The sequence below is a fragment of the Nuphar pumila genome, chromosome 15, assembly GCF_984573655.1.
Source record: "Nuphar pumila chromosome 15, dmNupPumi1.hap1.1, whole genome shotgun sequence".
Taxonomy (NCBI): domain Eukaryota; kingdom Viridiplantae; phylum Streptophyta; class Magnoliopsida; order Nymphaeales; family Nymphaeaceae; genus Nuphar; species Nuphar pumila.
This window is the reverse complement of record NC_143263.1, coordinates 40,347,003-40,368,007: the sequence shown is the minus strand read 5'-3', so window position 1 is coordinate 40,368,007 and position 21,005 is coordinate 40,347,003. Positions and strand designations below refer to the sequence as shown.

At 36.5% G+C, this 21,005-nt stretch overlaps 1 protein-coding gene across 2 annotated transcripts; it reads right to left on the bottom strand.

Annotated features, from left to right (window-relative positions):
* Nucleotides 1-2,682: 2,682 nt before the first annotated feature.
* Nucleotides 2,683-19,841, bottom strand: PPD5 (PsbP domain protein (Mog1/PsbP/DUF1795-like photosystem II reaction center PsbP family protein)). Of its 2 annotated transcripts, XM_089990325.1 has the most exons (11): nucleotides 19,676-19,821; nucleotides 19,377-19,579; nucleotides 16,038-16,149; nucleotides 6,582-6,631; nucleotides 6,413-6,480; nucleotides 6,209-6,307; nucleotides 5,533-5,592; nucleotides 5,333-5,392; nucleotides 4,114-4,168; nucleotides 3,286-3,335; nucleotides 2,683-3,145 (listed from the first exon to the last, which is right to left on the bottom strand). In XM_089990325.1, exons 1-11 carry the CDS (start codon nucleotides 19,750-19,752, stop codon nucleotides 3,047-3,049), a joined length of 933 nt encoding a protein of 310 aa, XP_089846451.1. In that variant the 5' UTR covers nucleotides 19,753-19,821; the 3' UTR covers nucleotides 2,683-3,046. The 2 variants fall into 2 exon arrangements, with proteins under 2 accessions (XP_089846451.1, XP_089846452.1); XM_089990326.1 differs by lacking the exon at nucleotides 4,114-4,168 and having other exon boundaries at nucleotides 2,837-3,145; nucleotides 19,676-19,841.
* Nucleotides 19,842-21,005: the final 1,164 nt, after the last annotated feature.

Below are 21,005 nucleotides of genomic sequence, written 5' to 3'. Positions count from 1 at the left end.
CTTTGGGCTGCTGCTATCTGCTGAACGGTAGACTCCAATTTTTTGGTTCCAGCTGTGTTTTGGATGCACGTATTAAAGGCTGGAGGGGAAAGGAAAACCTACTAAATAAAACATGATAGTGGATGTTCATGAATTTCTAGTGTTGTTTTTTGGAACATTTGATTCTGATGCATGAATAGGTTTTTATAAGGTTTCAAAAATCAACAGTCTACAATTTTCATAAATTTTCAAGGTTTCAAATATCATTTTTTTCATCTAAAATTCATGATCCAAGTGTCCATTTTTAGTAAATCAATCGTGCTGAACACATCTATCAAGTTTCATTTAGTGGGCTTTTTTCATTTTCCAAGGCTGAAGATGGGGCAAAATAATCTCCTTGCCTTTGAGGCACTTTGCGTGAGGTTGTTAAAGTGTAGCGTGTTGTGCTATCTGTCATGGACGGTGGGGGTGCAAATTGGTTTTGAACGATTGGACCTTTGGTCCGAACCTGACGATGTCACCGTTGGATGTATGTCTTAAAATGAGATTTAAATGTGTAATTTGATTGAATTTGGGTTCATCTGATCAAATTCTTTTTTTCGCATTGAAACTGGGTCACAATTTTTTTTAAGTAGTTGCACGTTTGCATTCAAATCAAATACGATCTGTTTGTACTTTTTGAAACGCTATCTGTTTGTACTTCTTGCACGTAAAGAAAAATCTCAGCCTTTTTTCCGCGTCAAGCGTTATCATTCTCTGGATTCAATTATGATTTTATAGGTTTTATTAAGATTCAGATCTGAACTCAAATCTATCCCTTAAATTTTGGAATTGGATTTTGATAGAGCATGATCCAGCTTATATCCAATATGTTTGCACTTAGTATGTCACAAAAGAGAATTATGGGTAGTATAAAATGCTAATAGGATATAATCGAGGTTAGGATGTTCTTTTATTCGGATTTGCCCAGACTCGGATTCGGATGTACAATTCCAAACCAAACCCAAATTTGATAATACCTTTTACCAAATGCAACTTTAAAGATCTGGATTCACTAGGCTATCCAACCCAAAGTCCAAATGTTGACATCCAAACAAGTAAAGAAACAAGACAATCGAGCAGTTTCTGTTTATACTGATTGTCACATGTAACTTATGTCGGTTTAACTTAAAGAGTTATCTGAAGCAGTGTCTAAAACCAGTATTAATTTGGTATTTCATACTCCATCACCAACTTCATTAACAACAATTTCAGTCTTTCTAATGCATTAACTAGCAAACCTTTAGAATATCAAAGTAACAATGCATTAGAAACTAGTATATAATTAACAAAAATACCTAAGAATTACCCTTTAAAAAATTTATCAATGTGTGTATTGAACAATGTTTATCATTATAGACATGCGGAGATCCCTTCTTTCTTTTTCAATTTAACCTCACTGATAACCATGCACTGTATTACTAATTGGTCAAAGCTGCCACAAGGATACTCTGTTTTTTCTTGATGAGAAACTACAGAAGAATAACGATCAAGATTCATATGTATCAGTTGCATGTGGACAGCATCTTTAGATGGGGAGCGCCCAAATGTGCATGTTAGTAGGAGAGTGATTTTTGTGTTTTTTTTTTTCTCAAAACACGCATGATAAGTTCGAAGGCTCGTGAGGAAACCCCATTATTCAGCAGGCACATGCCTTAACTGATTGGCCAAAGCATCACACTGTCAGTAATGTTGCTAAAAGCCTAATGAAAGCCCATGTTCAGAGGCTACAGATATAATAATACTGACCTTTGGCAGTACAAAATAAGCATGGTCAGGAGTTTTATTCTCCTAATAGAACATCTAATTATCTAAAATGACGTTCTTTAATGATTGGAAACATCAAAACTGAAAGCCTTGGAGGTGCCATAATGAAAATTACGAGACTTAGAAAAGTGACTTGTGTAAACAGGAAAATAGTGTTACTTGGAACCTAATGTTAGGGATTTTTTGCTCTTATCAGTGACTGGTAAATGGCCCTTGGAACACAATCATCCAGTGCTGTTTAAGATCAAGACTAAAATTCCAATGCTTTTCAATATAACAATTGCCAGAGATTAGACTAATTTTTAGTTCAAGATTACCACCAAGAGATCCCATGAAGTCTTATGAATGAGGACTGGATGTGTTGGTGCAATCAGATTACACATGGTTTGGATTGATCACGGCTAGAGAATCAACCTATTCCACAAGTCTCAATGGAGCAAAATATAGCTAGTTGTGCATAACAGATACAAAGGCCCAATTTCTCCATATCTATGGTTATCATACTCTCATTTCTATAGATTGATAAAGTGCACACTGAACACATAAGATCCATGTCTGTAATGTTAGTAATGGTACAATCGATCCACCAGCAAACATGATGCTTATGTACAAGATTACTATACGGCTAATTGGAAGCTGCTCGATATCAAATTATTATTTTACCAAAGATGGTTGTCTTTCATGTGTAGAAGCCCTTCTCTCACTTTTTCTGAACACTTGCAAACTCCTCCAAGGCAATTGTGAGCATCAAGGTGAAAGCGTACTAATAATATCAGGTAGGGAATATTGGAATTTGTTGCATTTGCACATAAATGATCTGCCGTGAAGCATAAAATGCACCAACCTAACTTTTTTACCAGTTTGACAAGTATTCGCTCAATGAGCTCATTGAAAACATTAATGAAAAATCTACATATCATTAAGCAACCCAGTAGGTTTTGTTCCCTATACAGGTCAAACACAAAAAATTGCCATCCCTGCTCAGGTGAAGCATAAAATGCACCAACCTAACTTTTTTACCAGTTTGACAAGTATTCGCTCATTGAAAACATTGATGAAAAATCTACATATCATTAAGCAACCCAGTAGGTTTTGTTCCCTATACAGGTCAAACACGAAAAACTGCCATTCCTGCTCAGGCATACATTGCAGAAAAAATGAAATTCTTATCACCAAAGAGCCATGGCCTCATTATTTCACTAGCCAATCAAAATTGTTTCCAAAACTTTACATGCCACAACCACTGGGAAGCCAGAATTTGTCACCAAAATCTCCAAGGATCTTTATATGGAGGGACATAATTTTCTGTGGGAGGAAGGAGTCTAAATGAGTCTACGGTTCTCTTCAGATAAGGTCCCATCTGTGACAATTCAAATTACTTCTACTGTCAAGCAATAAGAACTTGTGGGTTGAGAGAGAGAGAGACATACATCTGTGCATATGTGGTTACCCACTCATGCACTAAAGTAAAATTGTTTACTTCTAACAGAACAAACTTACAAGATCCCATTGCTTGCTAAGAGTCGAAGCAGTCAATGAGTAAAGGTACCCTGCAACCAAAACAATTTTGCACCAATTTAGTGGACTGCTAATCTCAAACCTTTTCACATAAAAGCCAACTTAATATTAGATAAGGAGAATGTAAATTAGTAACCAGGCTTGAACCCATGCCTGCATAGAAACCATCCCTACAAAACCCATGCCATTTAGCCAATACACCTATCTATGCAAAACTAATCCATTGAACTAAGACATAAGTCCAGGGGCCACATAAACCAAGGAAAGTCTGTACAAGTGCCACGGCAATTTCCATACTTGAAGGTAGAATATATCTCAAAACTATCATTAAGTAGATTTTATCCTTGAGTACACTATCCCAAAGACGTGTGTGTGTGTACAGCAGTTTATTGTATGATATCAGGGTCTTATGATTAATGCCTCAGCAGGCAACTCATACTACATGAATCCTAACATGTGAAATGATAAGCACATTATGCACAAAGAGTCCAACAAAGAAACAACATTTTAATTAAGCAAGTAGACAATAATTTCATAGAGAACAAGCATGAAGTTCGTTATCAGCACCCCCCTCTCAAGTTCTTGACTGTATTTCTCCTCACAGAAAAGGCATGAAAGGGCATAGCATCTAGCAAAACTATATCAAAAATAGATGTGCCAATTTAGCCCTAGCTTCAACATATGTCTGAAGTCTGGACATAATGCCCAAGTTAATTGAGCTTAGTGTCAAACTTTTCAACAGAATGAAGAGATAACATAAACCAAAGGCCATATAAAGTATACATTGTGGTAAAAAAATTCAAGTCATACCATCGCGTTCAGCAGTTGTTGTCAAATAATGCCTGTAAAGGTTGGTTTCTGGGATCTGCATGCTCATGGCACAAATAACAACTGTATAAGAGAGAGAGAGAGAGAGAGAGAGAGAGAGAGAGCATTGGAAGAACATTAAATGAGGTGTTGAAAATTCATATAATTGGATGTCTACAAGCATGTTCATAAGTTCTCTTTTGCCTTAATAAATCCTACCAAAGCATTTTAACCATTGGACATATAATGTTCTTATCCATACAAAACCACAGACAATGGAGTTTGTTTGTAAGTTCCCAAACTCCTTTGGCTTTGTGACTCTTCTATACATTTAATTCTTGTTTCTACATTTTCCCATCCTTTTGTACGTGTTTATGCAATTATATATAGAGCATGTCTTTTACATGTATGCAGATAGCATACACGCTTATAGCATGGCAGGCAAAGGTCATTGTTATTATATTCAAAGAATTGCTTTTATCTTAGTTTTTCCTTTTCCCTTTTTGTTGCAACTGTATACGGTAGACATTGCTGTTAACTTTTTAGTTTTTACTAATGAAAAAGCGGCAAGGTATCCAACATTCTACAGTTGGAGAATATGTATGACAAGAATGGATGTACTTACCAGACTCCACTTGACTTAAGGAAAAAAAAATCCCCAAGCTTTTTTGGTTTCTATAAGCACTATGCTTGGTACTTTCTGAAAGGACATGGGCATTCATGTCCACCTCCAACAATATCAACTACTGCTAAGGGAGCAAAAAGAATGTGAATATCCTCCTATCCTCTTCCCATCCAACCACTGCCTTTGGTGGTTTTGGTAAAAATGACAGCATTATAATCTTTATTTAGAGGCAAAAGTTTTTCTCAAAAGTCCTTTTTTTGTGTTAAGTTATGAAAAATGCCCAGTAGGGCCTTTCAAACATTGGGTTTCCCAAGGCAATTCTCCCTTTCCAAAGGAAAAAGAATTGATGCATACATATTTTGACTGATCATAATGCTGCACAAAGTGGTAACAAAGGAAAATTTTACTGTGTCAGCCTGCTTGTGTCATGCAACTTATTTCAGGACTTGAAAAATCCAACATTCTGTCTCAGTCCTTCACATACAACACACACGCGTGCACCCACCCACACACACACATTCATTCCTGCAGTTGCTTTTGCTAGTAAAAAAACTAGCATCTGATAGCTGTAAAAGAGAAAAGGACAGGCTCACTCACAGGTCTTGTAGGAGCTTTTCGAACAAGATATTCATAATACCAGTAAGGCTCACCATCCACCTACAAAATATAGTGCAAGACATCATCACATTGGCCCCAGTATAAAGAATAGGAAACACACTTTTGTGTAACCAGTATCTCTGAATATTAAAACATTTTGGATAAATAAGAAGAGCCAAAAAGGAAGTATTGTAGTTTACATCAGTAGAATGTGCATCTAGAACAGAACTTTCAGTCATACGTTGAGCAGTGTTTATGCGCTGCAAACAAAAAAAAAGGTCAATTGTAACAAAGTTCATCCATCACATTTAACTTTTAAAGCATGTGATTTTCTTAATGTGAGCATCTGCTAATACAGGAAACAAGTATGAGAAAGTATGCTCCCATATGCATTGCTTCATCATCTACCATATTCTTGTAAATTACAGTAAACCACTTAAGTTATCAGTTAGTTACAAAGAGCAGCCCAGCTTTTTTGGTATCAAATTCAGCTGTCTGCTTTTTGACAACTCATATCAAACAACTGCTTAAGGTAAAATCTTATTTTTTTATTCTTTTTTTATAGAAAAAACTCAAGATAGAAAGGGTTTTAGTGATTGTCTGACTAAACAATAGGCAACCAAGTGATTTTAAGACCAAGTGCCTTTGAAGCAAACATGAAGAAAGTAGGTGGTTAAATGTAATGACCCAAATAATAGGCAGTTTTCTGTGAGTAGCTGGTAAGTTGGGCTGCTTTTTGTGATTTTCTATTCCTAAAAAAAAGTGTTTATGTTGCTTCATGTATCAAATGTCATACTGTAGGTCAATACATATCTACAGATGGCTTATTCTGTATCTAAAATTTCACCAATGGTAGATAGAAGAGGAATCATATACCAGAGATGATCTGTCTGATAAAACCGAGTTGGCAATATCTTTTGCATTCCACGTTCTTTTATCATTGGACTTTAAGAAAAGAGAATTTGGAGGGCCTATCTGCAATAAAGAAAAATTAACTATATTTCAACTTCATCTAAAAAGATGCTAAAGCTATAAAAGGTTATTCAGGTGATCTGAGGAAGAAAAAGTAAATTAAATTACCGAGACTGAAATGATTAGATTGTTAATCATGTCAACACGTTCAGACACAATACGCTGGCGGGCATCAGCTGAATAAAGTATAACCATCATTCAATCAGTTGGACTGTCTCAAAAAAATGAGGCTAAATAAGTACAAAATAGAGTCAGAAAAAGATTGAAAATGACATACCAGATAATGGTGCAGCAGATGAATAACGCTCTGGCTTTCTTGATTCCACCCTTCAAATAGTATGTAAACAGTGAGAGATACATTGAAACTATTGCATCAGGTTCAATTGAAAGCATGCCTTTAATCTTTTGAACAGGAAACCACAAAACTGATAGCTTATACAGGTAGAATGTTGGAGAGCTCTTCTCATCAGCCCGGACCCTCTCTCTCTCACACACACACACGCACACATATAGAGTCTATAGACAGATAAATATCGAAAATATCATGATATTAATGTCACATTATGAAAATAATAACCAAAAATAAAATGCTGGGACATTGTCAAATTATCTACTGTTGAAAAGATCTATAACATCATGATATTGCTGTTAGATTTTCATGTTATTTTTATGTTCATTGGTATTTGCAATTTAAACATGTCTTTTTTTACTAAATATGCATAATGTTCTTTTTTGTGTGAAGAAAATATCATTTAAATCCTTTTTCTAGTGTATTATTTTTTCCCCAAAAACTACCAAGATTTCCCTAGGATAAGAGACTAGACTAAAAATACCTCACTAGGATATTGCTGAGAGCCTGAGACCAATATTGGTGATAACTACGTTTTGATCTAAAAAATGCAATGGCAAAGGAGCAACCCTTTCTCAATGCATTTGAAAAATTCAAAATAACCAACAGGAGCCTGTTTCTGTAAAGAATAGGATGGCCAAGGAGCTAGACAGATTATCCAGTTTGTCACAGGAATGAAAAAGCTACTCATTGTTTACACGTGCAACCATAGTCTGTAATGTCAACGGTATGTATTCAACCATAAAAAGTTAAAGCAGTGAATTTTGGGGCATATATTTCCATGCTTCTGTCAAAGTTTAGCATTGCAACATACATTAGAATAGGGTTGTCTTAAAAGTAAAATAATAATACTATTATTATAATTAAATTATTATTGTTAAAATGTAATGTAATACAGTTAGTTGTATTCTAGTTAGATTGTAATTACGTTAGGTTAGGTTTTATTTCTGTTTTTTAGACTCTTTTAGACCTCTTTAGTAACATATGCTTTTTGACCAAAGTAAAAAAGCACCTGTAATTGAGAGCTGTTGGACCCCCAACGGATCTATTAAGAGCCGTTGAAAGTCCAACAACTCCCTCTTAGCTCCCTCTTGTGAGCATTATATATATGGGATAAAAACCCCTTGTAAAATTACTTTTTTTGTGTGGGTTTCATCCCACTTGAATGAAATATTATTTTTGCCCCTTTTTGTGTGCACTCCTTTGAGCATTTTGGTTGTTGGGTGTGTTTTGTTCATTGAGAAAGATCCTTTGTGATATTCATTTGAAGTTTCGGTTGTGGACTTCATCTTCTTTCATGGTATCAGAGCAAAGGTTGCGATCAAGTTTTTTGTCTTGTTGCATTGGGAAGCGTGCCACTCAAGCTTTGGAGAAGAAGAGACGTTCTTCTTCAAATATATATAAGGGTGTACTTGTATCTATCATTTGTGGTAGAGTATATCCCTTTTCTCTACTCTTATTGCTCTTTTCTTTTTCTTTTTCTTTTTCTTTTTTTTTTCTCTCCCCATTAAGCCTTGTAAAATGGATGACAATGATAACATCACCATTAAACCCTCCATGCTCAATTCTTCTATAGTATCTTCAATTGAAGGAACCTTTCCTCGATGAAGAAGAATGAACTTGGTAGCTTCAAAATCCGATCTTAGTCCATTAACAAATTGAAAAAAGTGCTCTGCATTCATTTGATTTTGGCAGAATTCGATGTCTTGTGGGCAATGTCACTTTGGTTCGAGAAGAACCAACTCTTCTCATAATTCGGACAAGCTATTGTAGTATTCTCTAATGCTTTTGTCTCCTTGAACCATATTCCGAACTTAATGTTATAGATTGCACACATGTGCAATGTCTTTAAGAGAATACATTCTCTTAAGATAGTCTCAAGCGTCATTTGCATGTTCAAACTTTGCAAGACTTGAACATTTTTTTATATCCACGCTGCTTATAAGTCAAGACATAATCTTGGCGTGACCCATTTTCCATTCTTTCCACTTTTTCTCATAATCGGTAATGGCTTTAGTTTTTTCTACATCCGTAAGAGGTATTTCTTTTTCTCCTTCGATCTTTGTGAGGATTGTTAGAAAATGGTATTCCACCGTCAATCGCAAGAGGAAGAAGAGTAGAGAAGGAGAGAGGCGTCAGTGACTGCAGAAAACCCAATTGGGTATTCGGTTGCTTGCTTTTCTCATTAAGTATACACAGGAACAATATTTAGGGTACGAAAATACCCATTACATGATATGTTAAAATTATAACATGCCATTAATGAGCATGTGTTTAAATAAAACAAGAGTTAGATAAAACAAATTTGGTCTAGATCCCCCAGTCATGAATGACAACGTCTTTTCACCCTCCCTCAAGTTGTACATGGTTTTGAACCATGAATAACTTGTCTTTTAACATCCAAAATTTATCCTTGATAAATCCTTTGGTAAACAAGTCAGCAACTTGATCAACAGTCTGTACGTATTCTGCTTCAATTTCCTTCTCTTCGACCTTTTGTCTTACAAAATGTTGATCAATTTCAATATGTTTGACACGACTGTGGTAGATAGGATTGAATGACATGTTGATAGCACTTTGATTGTCACACAAGAGAATGCTTTTAGAAATCAATTATCCTACTTCTGTCAACAGGTGTCTGATCCATGTTACTTCGGCTGTAGCAACTGCCATTGATCTATATTCAGCTTCTGTGCTCGACCTAGCTATGGCCTTTTGTTTTTTACTGTTCCAGGAGACAAGATTTAGGCCAATAAAAATACAGTATCCTGAGGCTGACCTACGCTCATCTGGGTCTCCTGCCCAATCTGCATCTATGTAAGTAAGAAGTTCATGCATGTGATGACCATGCATACTTTTTCTGTACAGAAGACCATCTCCAATAGTTCCCTTCAAATATCGAAGAATGTGTTTAACAGTTTCCATATGCCCAATGTGTGGTTCATGCATGAACTAAGATACCTGATTGACAAAATAGACAATGTCAAGCCGAGTGAAGGTAAGATACTGAATCATTCCTACTATCCTGCGATATCCTGTAGGATTTTCATACAAATCTCTATCTTGGGAACTGAGTTTTTGATGTACACTGGGTGTGCTTAGAGGCTTGCAATCTCTCATACCTGCCTTGCTAAGAACATTAGCGGTATACTTATGTTGAGTAAGTGTCATGCCTTCAGGAGTCCTGTCAACTTCTACTCTAAGAAAGTATCGCAGTTTGCCAAGATCCTTCATCTTGAATCTATGGTTCAAAAATTCTTTAACATGTTCAATATATTCATTAGAATTACCTGTAATGATGATGTCATCAACATGTATCAACAACAGGGTAACTATATCTTTGCATTTGAATATGAAAAGGGAATGGTCAAGGAGAGACCGACTAAAGCCATATTTTTCTACTTAAGAGAAAAAATGTCAAACCAAGATCGAGATGCCTGCTTCAGACCATATATAGCTCTTTTTAACTTGCACATGTATTCTTAGAATTTCCTTCTGCATACCCAGTGGGTTGCTCCATGTATACTTCTTCTTTCAGAGTTTCATGTAGAAATGCATTTTTCACATCCAGTTGGCTGAGAGTCCACTAGTGCTCAACAACCAATGATAGTACGATGCAGATAGTGCCCATTTTCACGAACGGACTGAAGGTCTCATCGTAGTCTTGTCCTTTCTCCTATGTGAATCCTATGGCAACCAGCCTAGCCTTGTATCGCTCGATAATACCATCTAGCTTATACTTTATCTTATACACCCACTTTGACTCAACCACATTTCAATTATGTGGTCTGGGAAAGTGTCACACTCGTGAAGAGCCTCCATTTCTTCGTTCATAGCTTCAATCCATCTCTTAGAATTTATTGCTTGATAAAATGTTGTGGGTTGATCTTCCTTGCCCAAAGAAGTTAAGAAGAGTTGAAAATCTATTGTAAAGTTCTCATAACTAACCCACCTATCAATAGGATGTCGAGGTCGGGTAGACCTTCTGTGAGCAGGTGATTGAAAGAAAACAGAAGGAGAATTTTGCTCCTGATTAGAGCCGGGAGGTATCTCCTTCTCACGTCGAGAGTAAACAATGCCTTTATACCTTTCCGGGGCCAATAGTGGTCCTGAAATCACACTTTCCTGAGTCCTTGGTACAACGATAGATATGTTTTCTTCATCTCTTTGATTACATTTAGAAGAAGAAACACCATCAATACTAGAAAAGAGATCTGAGTTCAACCAAGGGTGATAAACTTCAATTTCAGGAGAAGTGTTAGCATTATGACCAAAATTTGATTCGTCAAACACAATATTTCTAGATATTTTGATGCGCTTGCTCACGGGATCATAACATATGTAGTCTTTGTAATTATCAGCATACCCTACAAATCTGCACTTCAAGGCCTTATCTTGAAACATGTGTTGCGTTGAACCGTCAACATGGACATAACATACACACCCAAATACATGCAAATCATGATAATTTGGATGCGTACCATGCAAAGAGAAATAGGGTGATTTGTTTTCCAAGATATTCATGGGCAAGCGATTTATGACATGGACTGTTGTATGAAAAAACTCTGCTCAGAAGTTAATTGGAAGATTACTATCATGCATCATGCTCATTGCACTTTCGACAATATGACGATGCTTCCGTTCAGCGATCCCATTCTGTTGAGGGGTATGATGGCAAGACACCTGCCTACTGATTCCATTTGTCTGGAGGAAATTAATAAAGTCATTTGAAGAGAACTCACCCCCTCCATCACATTAGAAACAAGTAATATTCTCACAGAATTTATTTTGAACAAATGAATGAAAATTCTGAAACAATTTGAAGGTTTCAGATTTACTTTTCATAAAGAAGATCCATGTATATCGAGAATAGCTATCAACAAAAATGAGATAATATTTAGTGTCAGACATGGAAGGAACTGGAGTCGGACCCCAAACATCAGAACATATAATTTCAAATGGTCTTGAAGCTCTTTTATTAATTGAATAAAATGGAAGAACATGACTCTTACACTGAAGACAACTAGAACATTTTTTATTATCGACACTTAAATTCAAACTTGACTTGGGAATAAGACTGCTTGAAACAAGCTTATCAATAAAACGACTACTACAATGACCCAGACGACCATGCCAAAGATGTGGCTCAATACATTCATAAATATTAAGAACACTCTCAGGAAGAACTGAAGATGATGATGATGATTTGAGCTTCAAGATGGAATCAACAGATTAAACACGAGATGAAGGATTCTCTTGGAACACATACATATTCCCTTGTCGTTTTCCTTCAGCGAACGTTTCCCTCGTGTGAAAGTCCTTAACATGAACAGAAAAATGAGTAAATTCAACTAAAGCATTAATGTCATCGACAAGCTTAGAGACTGAAACAATATTTTTCTTGATATTAGGAGCATGAATGACATTTGAAAGGGCAAGGGAAGAGTTGGACATAAGAATTACAGAATTTCTAATGTGCGAAATATGGTGATGAGACTCATCTCCAGTGACAATATTATTTCTACCAACATAAGGAACAAGATTTAAGAGCTTACCAACATCACCAGTGACATGAGTGGTTGCACCAGAATCAACATACCAAGTACCTTGATCATTCTGTTTGATATTCAATTCAGCCAAGGTAGATAATAACAACTCTTTGACTTCTCCAGTATTCTTCAATGTATCTGTACCCTTTCTTGTCTCCAATTGTTTTTCTCTATTTTGCGAGTTATACCAGCAATTTGCCTTGATGTGCCCCCTTTTATTGTAGAGAAAGCAGGAAGGTATTGTCCTTTGCCTTTGCAGATTAGGAGGCATACTGGGAGTAGGTAATATTCCACGGGCTCCTTGTCCATTCTTCTCTTGACCTTCCCTTTCCCGAGATTCATACCTGCCACGTCCTCGACCATAGGTAACTCCTGTGGCAAGAACATTGTGTGCTCCAATGGGGTTGTGAATGCCTTCGGAGAATCCCTTCAAGGTCATCTCATACTGTAAGAGTTTAGCACGAAGGTCTTCAAATATAGGTAATTCTGGCAAACACAGCAAAGAAGTAATTATCATATGATAATCGAGTCCCAACCTGCTCAAGGTCTGTTGCACCATATCTTTGTCACTGACCGCGCAACCCACGATGGCTAACTGATCTGTGATAATCTCCATTCTGTTTAAGTACTCCATGACAGCCATGAAGTCCTTCCTCAGCATTTGAAACTCTTTCTTTAAAAATACAATTCTAGCTTGAAAAACTTGAGAATATGTCTGAACAAGACGATACCACAACTGCATAGCTGAGCAGTCATCTGGGATTATCACAAGCACCTCCTTTGACAAAGTGGAAATGATGTACCCAACCAAAGCCTGATCTCGCTTCATCCAAGATACATACTCTGGATTTCTAACAAAGGTAATTGAAGTGTCACCCTCCTCATTCTTGCCTTCTTGTGATATGAACTCTGGAAGAACATGAACAGAGCCATCCAGATGTCCAGAAAGATCCTGACTCCTTATGAATGAGATGATTTGTCTTTTCCAGGTTAGAAAATTAGAATTGTTTAACTTCTCAAACACAAGCTGACTGAGAAAGTTGGAAGAAAGGCTAGATTGCAAAGAAGAGAATGAATCCATAGTCAATGGGGAGCAAAAAACAAGGAAGATTAAGAGACCGGAAAGATAAGTCACTTTTTTTTACCTGCAGGCACGAGGCGGAATATGCAGTAAAGAAAAAACTGCTCTGAGAGAAAAAAAAACAAATATTCAATCAGTAAAAAAACACATTAATATAAAAATAATGTGTTTTCTTTAACGTGTCTTCTTTCTAAAAGGGAAAAAGTCAAAGTGGAACATAGATAGAGTGGTGTTAATCAATCTAGGCAGAACAGCAAGTCAGATTCTGTACTGACGTCCATATGGGAGAGAGGAAAGGGCGAGTTTGACGTGATTTCAATTTTTGAAATCACGCAAACACGGATTTTGATATTGTGTGGTTAGTTAGATAAGGATTTTGAAGGGGTGAAATCAAGATGCAGCAGGATAAAAGAGAAGAAAACAGTGAAAGAAGAAACAAACGGGAGAAGAAGAAATCGAATTGGATTGAATGCTTTATAAGAAGAAACAGTGAAAGAAGGGAAAAGAAGAAAAGGAAAAATACCTTATAAGAGAACAAAGGGGCTGGACGGAATGTTCTAGGAGGTCACGATCTTCAATGAAGGATCTGAAGCTCTGATACCATGTTAGAAAATGGTATTCCACCGTCAATCGCAAGAGGAAGAAGAGTAGAGAGGGAGAGAGGCGTCAGTGGCCGCAGAAAACCCAATTGGGTATTCGGTTGCTTGCTTTTCTCATTAAGTATACACAGGAACAATATTTAGGGTACGAAAATACCCATTACATGATATGTTAAATTTACAACATGCCATTAATGAGCACGTGTTTAAATAAAACAAGAGTTAGATAAAACGAATTTGGTCTGGATCCTAAGATCCAGACCCAGTCGTGAATGACAGCGTCTTTTCATTAGTTTAGGTTCCAAGTCGGTTCCATCCACTAATCCCCACAACCCCTTTCCCCATATAAGGTGCTTCATAATCGAAGCCCATGTGACGTAGTTAGAATCATTGAGCTTGATGGGTTTTAGCGAAGTTATGATTGATTTTGGTTTTCAATTTTGTCTTACTGACACAACATTGTTTGTTAAGAAATCTAATGCAGGTATCATCATTCTTCTTCTCTATGTAGACGACATGATCATCACTAGAAGTGACAAACAGGGAGTTGATAACATTAAAAAATTTCTCAAAACACATTTCGAAATGAGTGATTTGGATTTCTTAAAAAAAAATCTTGGTATAGAAGTTGTTTATTCTTCTAGAGGCTATTTACTAACTCAGTCTAAATTTGCATTGGATATTGTTAACAGGTCTGGTATCACGGACGAAAAACAGGTTGACACTCTTGAAGTTGTCAACATCAAAATGAAGATTGATGATGGAGAATTACTTGAAAATCCAACTCCCTATAAACAACTTGTTGGAACACTGTCTTACCTCGCTATTACCAGACCTAATATTGCACATGCCATTCATACAGCGAGTCAATTTCAGCATGCTCCCACCACTGTTTATATGGGATCTATTTTACACATTATTCGATATATCAAAACTTTAATTTTTTGAGGACTTTTTTTGTCTGTTTCTTTCTCCTTTGATTTAACTGTTTATACTAATGCAGATTGAAGAGGTGATCACAATGATCGACACTCAACTATTGGTTTTTGTATGTTTTTAGGTGAATCATTGATTTCGTGGAGGTGTAAGAAGCAATAAAAAGTTTCTCTCTCGTCAACTGAAACTGAATATAGAGCGATGGCTACAACCACTATGAAAGTAGTCAGGCTAAGGCGTTTGCTTCATGACATGGGTGTTGAAAGTATAGGAGCATCAAGACTATGCTGCGACAACAAAAGTTCTATTTACATTGCCAACAACCGGACATTCCATGAACGCACCAAGCCTATTGAAATGAATTGTCACTACGTACGAGAGAAGTTCCTACATGACACCATCGATCTACCATATGTTTTCTTAGAATATCAACTGGCATATTTTTTTACCAAACCTCTCGATGATCCTCGATTTCACTTTCTCTTGGACAAACTTTCGGTTATTCAACCATAAGTTTGAGGGAGAGTGTTAAAATGTAATGTAATACAGTTAGTTATATTCTAGTTAGATAGTTAGATTGTAATTAGGTTAGGTTAGGTTTTATTTCTATTTTTTAGACTTTTTTAGACCTCTTTAGTAACATGTGCTTTTTTTGTTAAAATGTATTGTAAAACAGTTAGTTATATTCTAGTTAGATAGTTAGATTGTAATTAGGTTAGGTTAGGTTTTATTTCTATTTTTTAGACCTCTTTAGTAACATGTGCTTTTTTACTGTACTTGAGAGCTGTTGGACCCCCAACGGCTCTATTAAGAGCAGTTGGGAGTCCAACAACTCCCTCCTGGCTCCCTCTTGTGAGCATTATATATATGGGGTAAAACCTCCTTGTAAAATTACTTTTTTGTGTGGGTTTCATCCCACTTGAATGAAATATTATTTTTGCCTCTTTTTGTGTGCACTCCTTTGAGCATTTTGGTTGTTGAGTGTGTTTTGTTCATTGAGAAAGATCATTTGTGATGTTCATTTGAAGTTTCGGTTGTGGAGTTCATCTTCTTTCAATTATATTAGAAATATAATAACAATGATGATGATATCTCAAAATATTCGTGTATGCCCTAATAAAATGAATAGCGGTTGATCAGAAAGAAACAGCAACTACCAAGAAAAAACGCATTGAACTATGTACTGTTAGAAGAAAGAGAGGAAAATGAAGTCACATACCATTTGAAGGTGAACTTTTTACCAGGTAGCTCCAAAGGATACAAGAAAGAGCAAGCATTTATCTCATCTAGTAGTAAAGCTGTAACTACATCTTCTTCTTGTTCAAGTACACCTGCAGAAGATGGTAGAAAGACAACTGGATTATTTAAAGGCAGGAAAAAGAACTAGAGTGACTGTTCCTTTTCTTTTGGGATCAGTGCTCATCACTTTTCTTCTGTATCCTTTTGAGATTCAAGAAAAGAAAACAGTGTTAAGAGCGGTAAAAAGTTGACTACTGATACTATGGAAATCAAAACTTGCTGTAACTCTCCTAGATGCATGCTCTAGCCAACGTCAATCGAAATACTATTATGTGAAGCCAAGTACATGCAAAGCAAAGAATAAGAAATGGGAAGGCATGAAGAATCTCTAGGAGTGATTAAAACAGTAGTGTCAAATCTTGACTGGTACTTTAAGGGGTCATGCCTAATAAGCAAACCTTCAGAACAAAAATAGTACCTATGGGCTAAGGAAGCCAGAAGCCAGACTGCCACATGAATGTCAGTAGCAAAGATCCAATGTTCAGTAACATCAAAGCACTTTATCAAAGTAAATGCCTCTCCATGTCATCTAGTTAAAGAACTTGATTCTTAGGAGGGGATGTACATTTGTTGGGAAACAATATCTTCATATTATGCATATATCTTTGTTATTTGGATGGCAGTGCATGAATTTACTTCAGTATCCTCACTTAGAATTGCCTATGTGAAACTTATAGGACGTTACATAGTGATTGACATCCATGGCTTTACTGCAGCTGTATTATACTACTAGCTGTAGCATTGTTAGAGTATGTCATTGTCATTACTGTAATTATATTCCACGCAAGCCACTGAATATTGGTGTATTACCCAACTACATATGTATTATTTTTTTTTTATATGCAAGCTGGTAGATAACCCTCTGGTAATCAAACCTGAGACCCCTTGGTTATGATAGTGTGCAACCTGACCATCCAGCTATTGTGTTCGATCCCATCACTATATACGTAGTTATATGAAGGCTAGTTCAATAAATTATTATAGCCTGATAAAGAATCAGCTTCTATCTGATTAGAGAGGATCAACCACAAAGTTTTCTCTTTATCCTTAAGTATCCTTTATCAATTGCTAATGGTAGCAAGGTAGTAAGTCAGATAATGGTGACCGTGATGGATGGGAGATAGAGGATATGGTAATGGCAGTGATGGATTAATGGTCAAGGCATTATTAGTGGCAGTGGCAGTGATGGTAGTATTTAGTGCTCATTTGCTAATGGTAGAAAAGTAGTAAGTCAGATAATGGTGACCGTGATGGATGGAGATAGAGGATATGGTAATGGGAGAAGAGATGACAGTGACGGATTAATAGTCAAGGCATTATTGGTGCCATAGACAGAGTTGGCAGTGACGGTAGTATTTAGTGGTCATGAATAGGACCGTAAGGTTTTAGTTGACCCAGACAAGATACAACCCACAGTCCCAGACTTGTTTGCACTAAATCTGGAAATGCAAATTGCAGCAGTCAGATGAGGAAAGCAGAGAAAGGTGGTTCCTGCTCTGATTAGGCCAAAACTTGACCTTGTTCAGATAAAAGTACCAAATCAAATCTCCCATGTTATCTGATTTTGTCAACTTCATCTGTGTAAGTTATCTTGGACTTTTTTGCACCTCAACTTGTAACATGCCACACAGGGTGATTTAAGAGCTGAGTGAGTCCTCTAGATGGTGGCTGATGGGATAGCAGCAGAGGTGGACATAGTGAGTGAATGTAGTAACGGTTGTAATGTGGGTCATGGTAATGGTGGTTCTAGTGGGTACAGTAACAGCAAGAACATGGTGGCAATGAATACAAATGTGATGTTAATGGATGTTACATGATGAGGTAGAGTAGTGGTGCAGGAGCGGAGCAGGATAGATCCGGATCCACATAATCTAGATGGGTCACATTTTCTATTTTTTTATCTAGGTTTATTTGTATTTAAGTTTTGGATCATCATGTTAGATTCACATTATGATAAGATAAGATTTAGAAGATTTATCAAGATTAGGCAGTGCTTATCCAATTAGGAAGCTGTAATTTGTTAGGATTAGAAGCTTTCATCCATAAAATGATGGAGGACCTAAGAGTTAGGGGGAGTTGAATTTTAGTTTAATTGTCATTTAATTTCCAGTTTTTATTGGATTTCCAGTTCATTTCTTGTTTTCATTTCAATTTCCTGCTTTTCCAGATATTTTAGGTATTTTTAGATAATTAGTTGTAGCTTCCGTGTTCAGGTATCAAATCTGTAGATTTCAGGAATGACCTTCCTGAATCGCTACATCATGTAGTAACGGAAGGGTTTTGGTTTTGGAAATGGTGATGGTTCAACCTGTTCCATTCCAATCTTTTTACATTAAAATCAATAAAGTTTACCCATTTTCAGTAAATCCAATAGCAAAAGGGCTCAAACTATGCTCCACTACAAGATCCAAGTCTGATTCTGATTAAGCATGGGGCACATACCAAATCTGAGCTACAGTGTCCAATAAGAACAGGGTCCTAATAGGATTCAGATTTGGTTGTGAGTCTTCCAAGTTCCAACCATAGCCTGCATTCGGGGTCCAATAATGCTATGTTCAAGTAAATTGGATTTGACTATAACAAGATCCGGACCCAAAACAATGCATTTAAAACGAATTAAGGGGGAGAATAATATAAGGGTTATGTATGTAGGTAGGGACTAGGGATGTCAATGAATTGGATTTTATTGGATATCCGACCAAATTCGATTATGTTTAGATGCATTTTGGTAAGCCAAAACCATGTCCGATTATAATCCGATGCGGATATGGTTTTGATATTTTGCCACCGAATCCAAAAAATATCCGAATTGGAAAGATATCCGAATGCATTTACATGTAAAAAAACGGATCTGGTATGAGCTTTTTACCATCAGAATCCGAATTCGAATCCATTTAACCATCCGATTAGTCGAATATGGTAATTGGCCACATCCGGTCCGAATCCGAACCGCTTTACATCCCTATATGTAGGAATAGAGTCAAAATGGATCAGATTAAAACTAATCGAATTTGGAGTATAACTCAGATACGGGAAAAAAATTACCAAACGCGAACCCAGACGTTAATCGGGTTCGGAAATAAAGACCTAAAATTTCTGCATCCGTTTCAGCTCGGATATTCCCAATGCAAGGTAAAATTCCACAAAAATAGATAAAGGAATGAGAAACAAAAAAGAAAAAAGAAAAGAAAATAGGAAACTCCAGAACCAGAACTGCTCCATCAAAAGTATAATGAGAAAATAGATACAAAGAATCTACCTGAAGCGAAAGAGGTTCCCGGAGAGAAAACGAGAGACGAAGCCGCTCCGAAGAACCCTAACCCCACAACCACGAAATCCCTTCTCGAATTCCTCGACGCCGAAGCTCGAATCCGAAGACCGGCATCCTTCCTCCAGAATCCGCTCCGTGATTCCGTTCTCCGAGCGAACTCGTTGTGGTTTCTCGATCCGAGAACGCAATTTCTGCGTCAAAGAACATGATTCTGAGAAGAAGAAGAAGAAGGTTTCGATGGAATTGAATTCCGTGCTTTGAAGGGAAGAGGGGGATGGTGAAATTACCTTGAAGAAGAGGGAGACGGTGGGATATTTTTGGGGAAGAGAGAAGAAGGGGAGAGGATGTGAAGAGATGCCGCCATTTTTTCAAGAGGAGGCCTCCAATTTTAGCGCTTCGCTTTTTTCCTCCTCTTCTCTCGCTTTTATCTGATAGCGATTATAGCGGAAATGTAGCGCATTTTTTTTTAAGTATAGATTGAGTGAAAGTACAAATATACCCTTAATAATTTGTTCTAATACTTTGGATGCCTGGTTGGGAGTCTGGGTCTAGGGACGGGGATTGGAGAAAACGGGGCTCCGCCCCGCTTCGTTTGGACTGGAGATGGAGGACATGAAGCGGGGATGAAAGGTTAAAATTAAAACCCGTGTGGGGATGGAGGTGGACAGAGCCGTACCTGTGTTTTATGGGGCCCGAGGAGGAGGGGAAAAATGCCCCCCTATTAATAGCAGGAGTTTGGGGGCAGCCCCTCTCAATTTTTTTTAAGAATCAAAATAACAATAAAATTTGCATCCTGATTGTTTTAGAGGCAAAAATAGTTATTAAATCACTTTAATCAAGTTGTTCAACATTAATTAACAGAGATTAACTAATACAAATATTTATATTATTTTTAGATTTAACTAGCAATAACATCAATTAACAAAAATTAACTAACAATAATTAATAGTAATTAACTAACAAAAATTAACTGCTAACAAAAATTAGAAATCATAAATTACAGTGAAACAAGAAAGTCAAGAGAATAAGACACAACCTGATAGTATCATCATTCAAATAACGATATAATTTATATTTTTACTAAACAAATATGATATTCTAAATATTTATATTATATCAAATAACAATGTATAAAATATTTATATAAACTACTTAAACACTACTCGTCTAGCTGTTTTAGATGCAAAAATATTTATCAAATCAGTATAATCAAGTTGTTCAACCATTTCTTTCTCAATTGACAACATAGTCAATCGATTCAATCTGTCATGAGACATAGTTGATCTAAGATCATTCTTGATTAACTTTAATTTTGAGAAACTTCTTTCTGTTGATGCAACGGTAACCGGTATTGTTAGCAAAATATTATAAGCAATATAAGCATTTGGGAATAAACCATTCAGTTTCACCAAATAACATAATATATCAATTGCCGTTCTTTCAGTGGTTAAATAACACCTCAAGGTCATCATCTTTGTAGATAAATCATAACCATCAATATCTGAACGTCCATCATGACTTAAAAATTTCTAAAGCTTCTCACAATACTTCTTTAAGCTATTTAAGGGATCAGCTTCAGTCTTTAACTTCTCTAAGTTTAACAAAAATCCAAAAGTC

Bases quoted from the DNA above. Each gene is read 5' to 3' on its own strand.
- PPD5 (XM_089990325.1), bottom strand. From the start codon at position 19,752: ATGGCGGCATCTCTTCACATCCTCTCCCCTTCTTCTCTCTTCCCCAAA. The intron at 16,150-19,376 runs GTAGATTCTTTG...CATCTTCTGCAG, and splicing joins GGGAACCTCTTTCGCTTCAG to GTGTACTTGAACAAGAAGAA. The intron at 4,169-5,332 runs GTGAGTGAGCCT...ATGAGCATGCAG, and splicing joins GAAAAGCTCCTACAAGACCT to ATCCCAGAAACCAACCTTTA.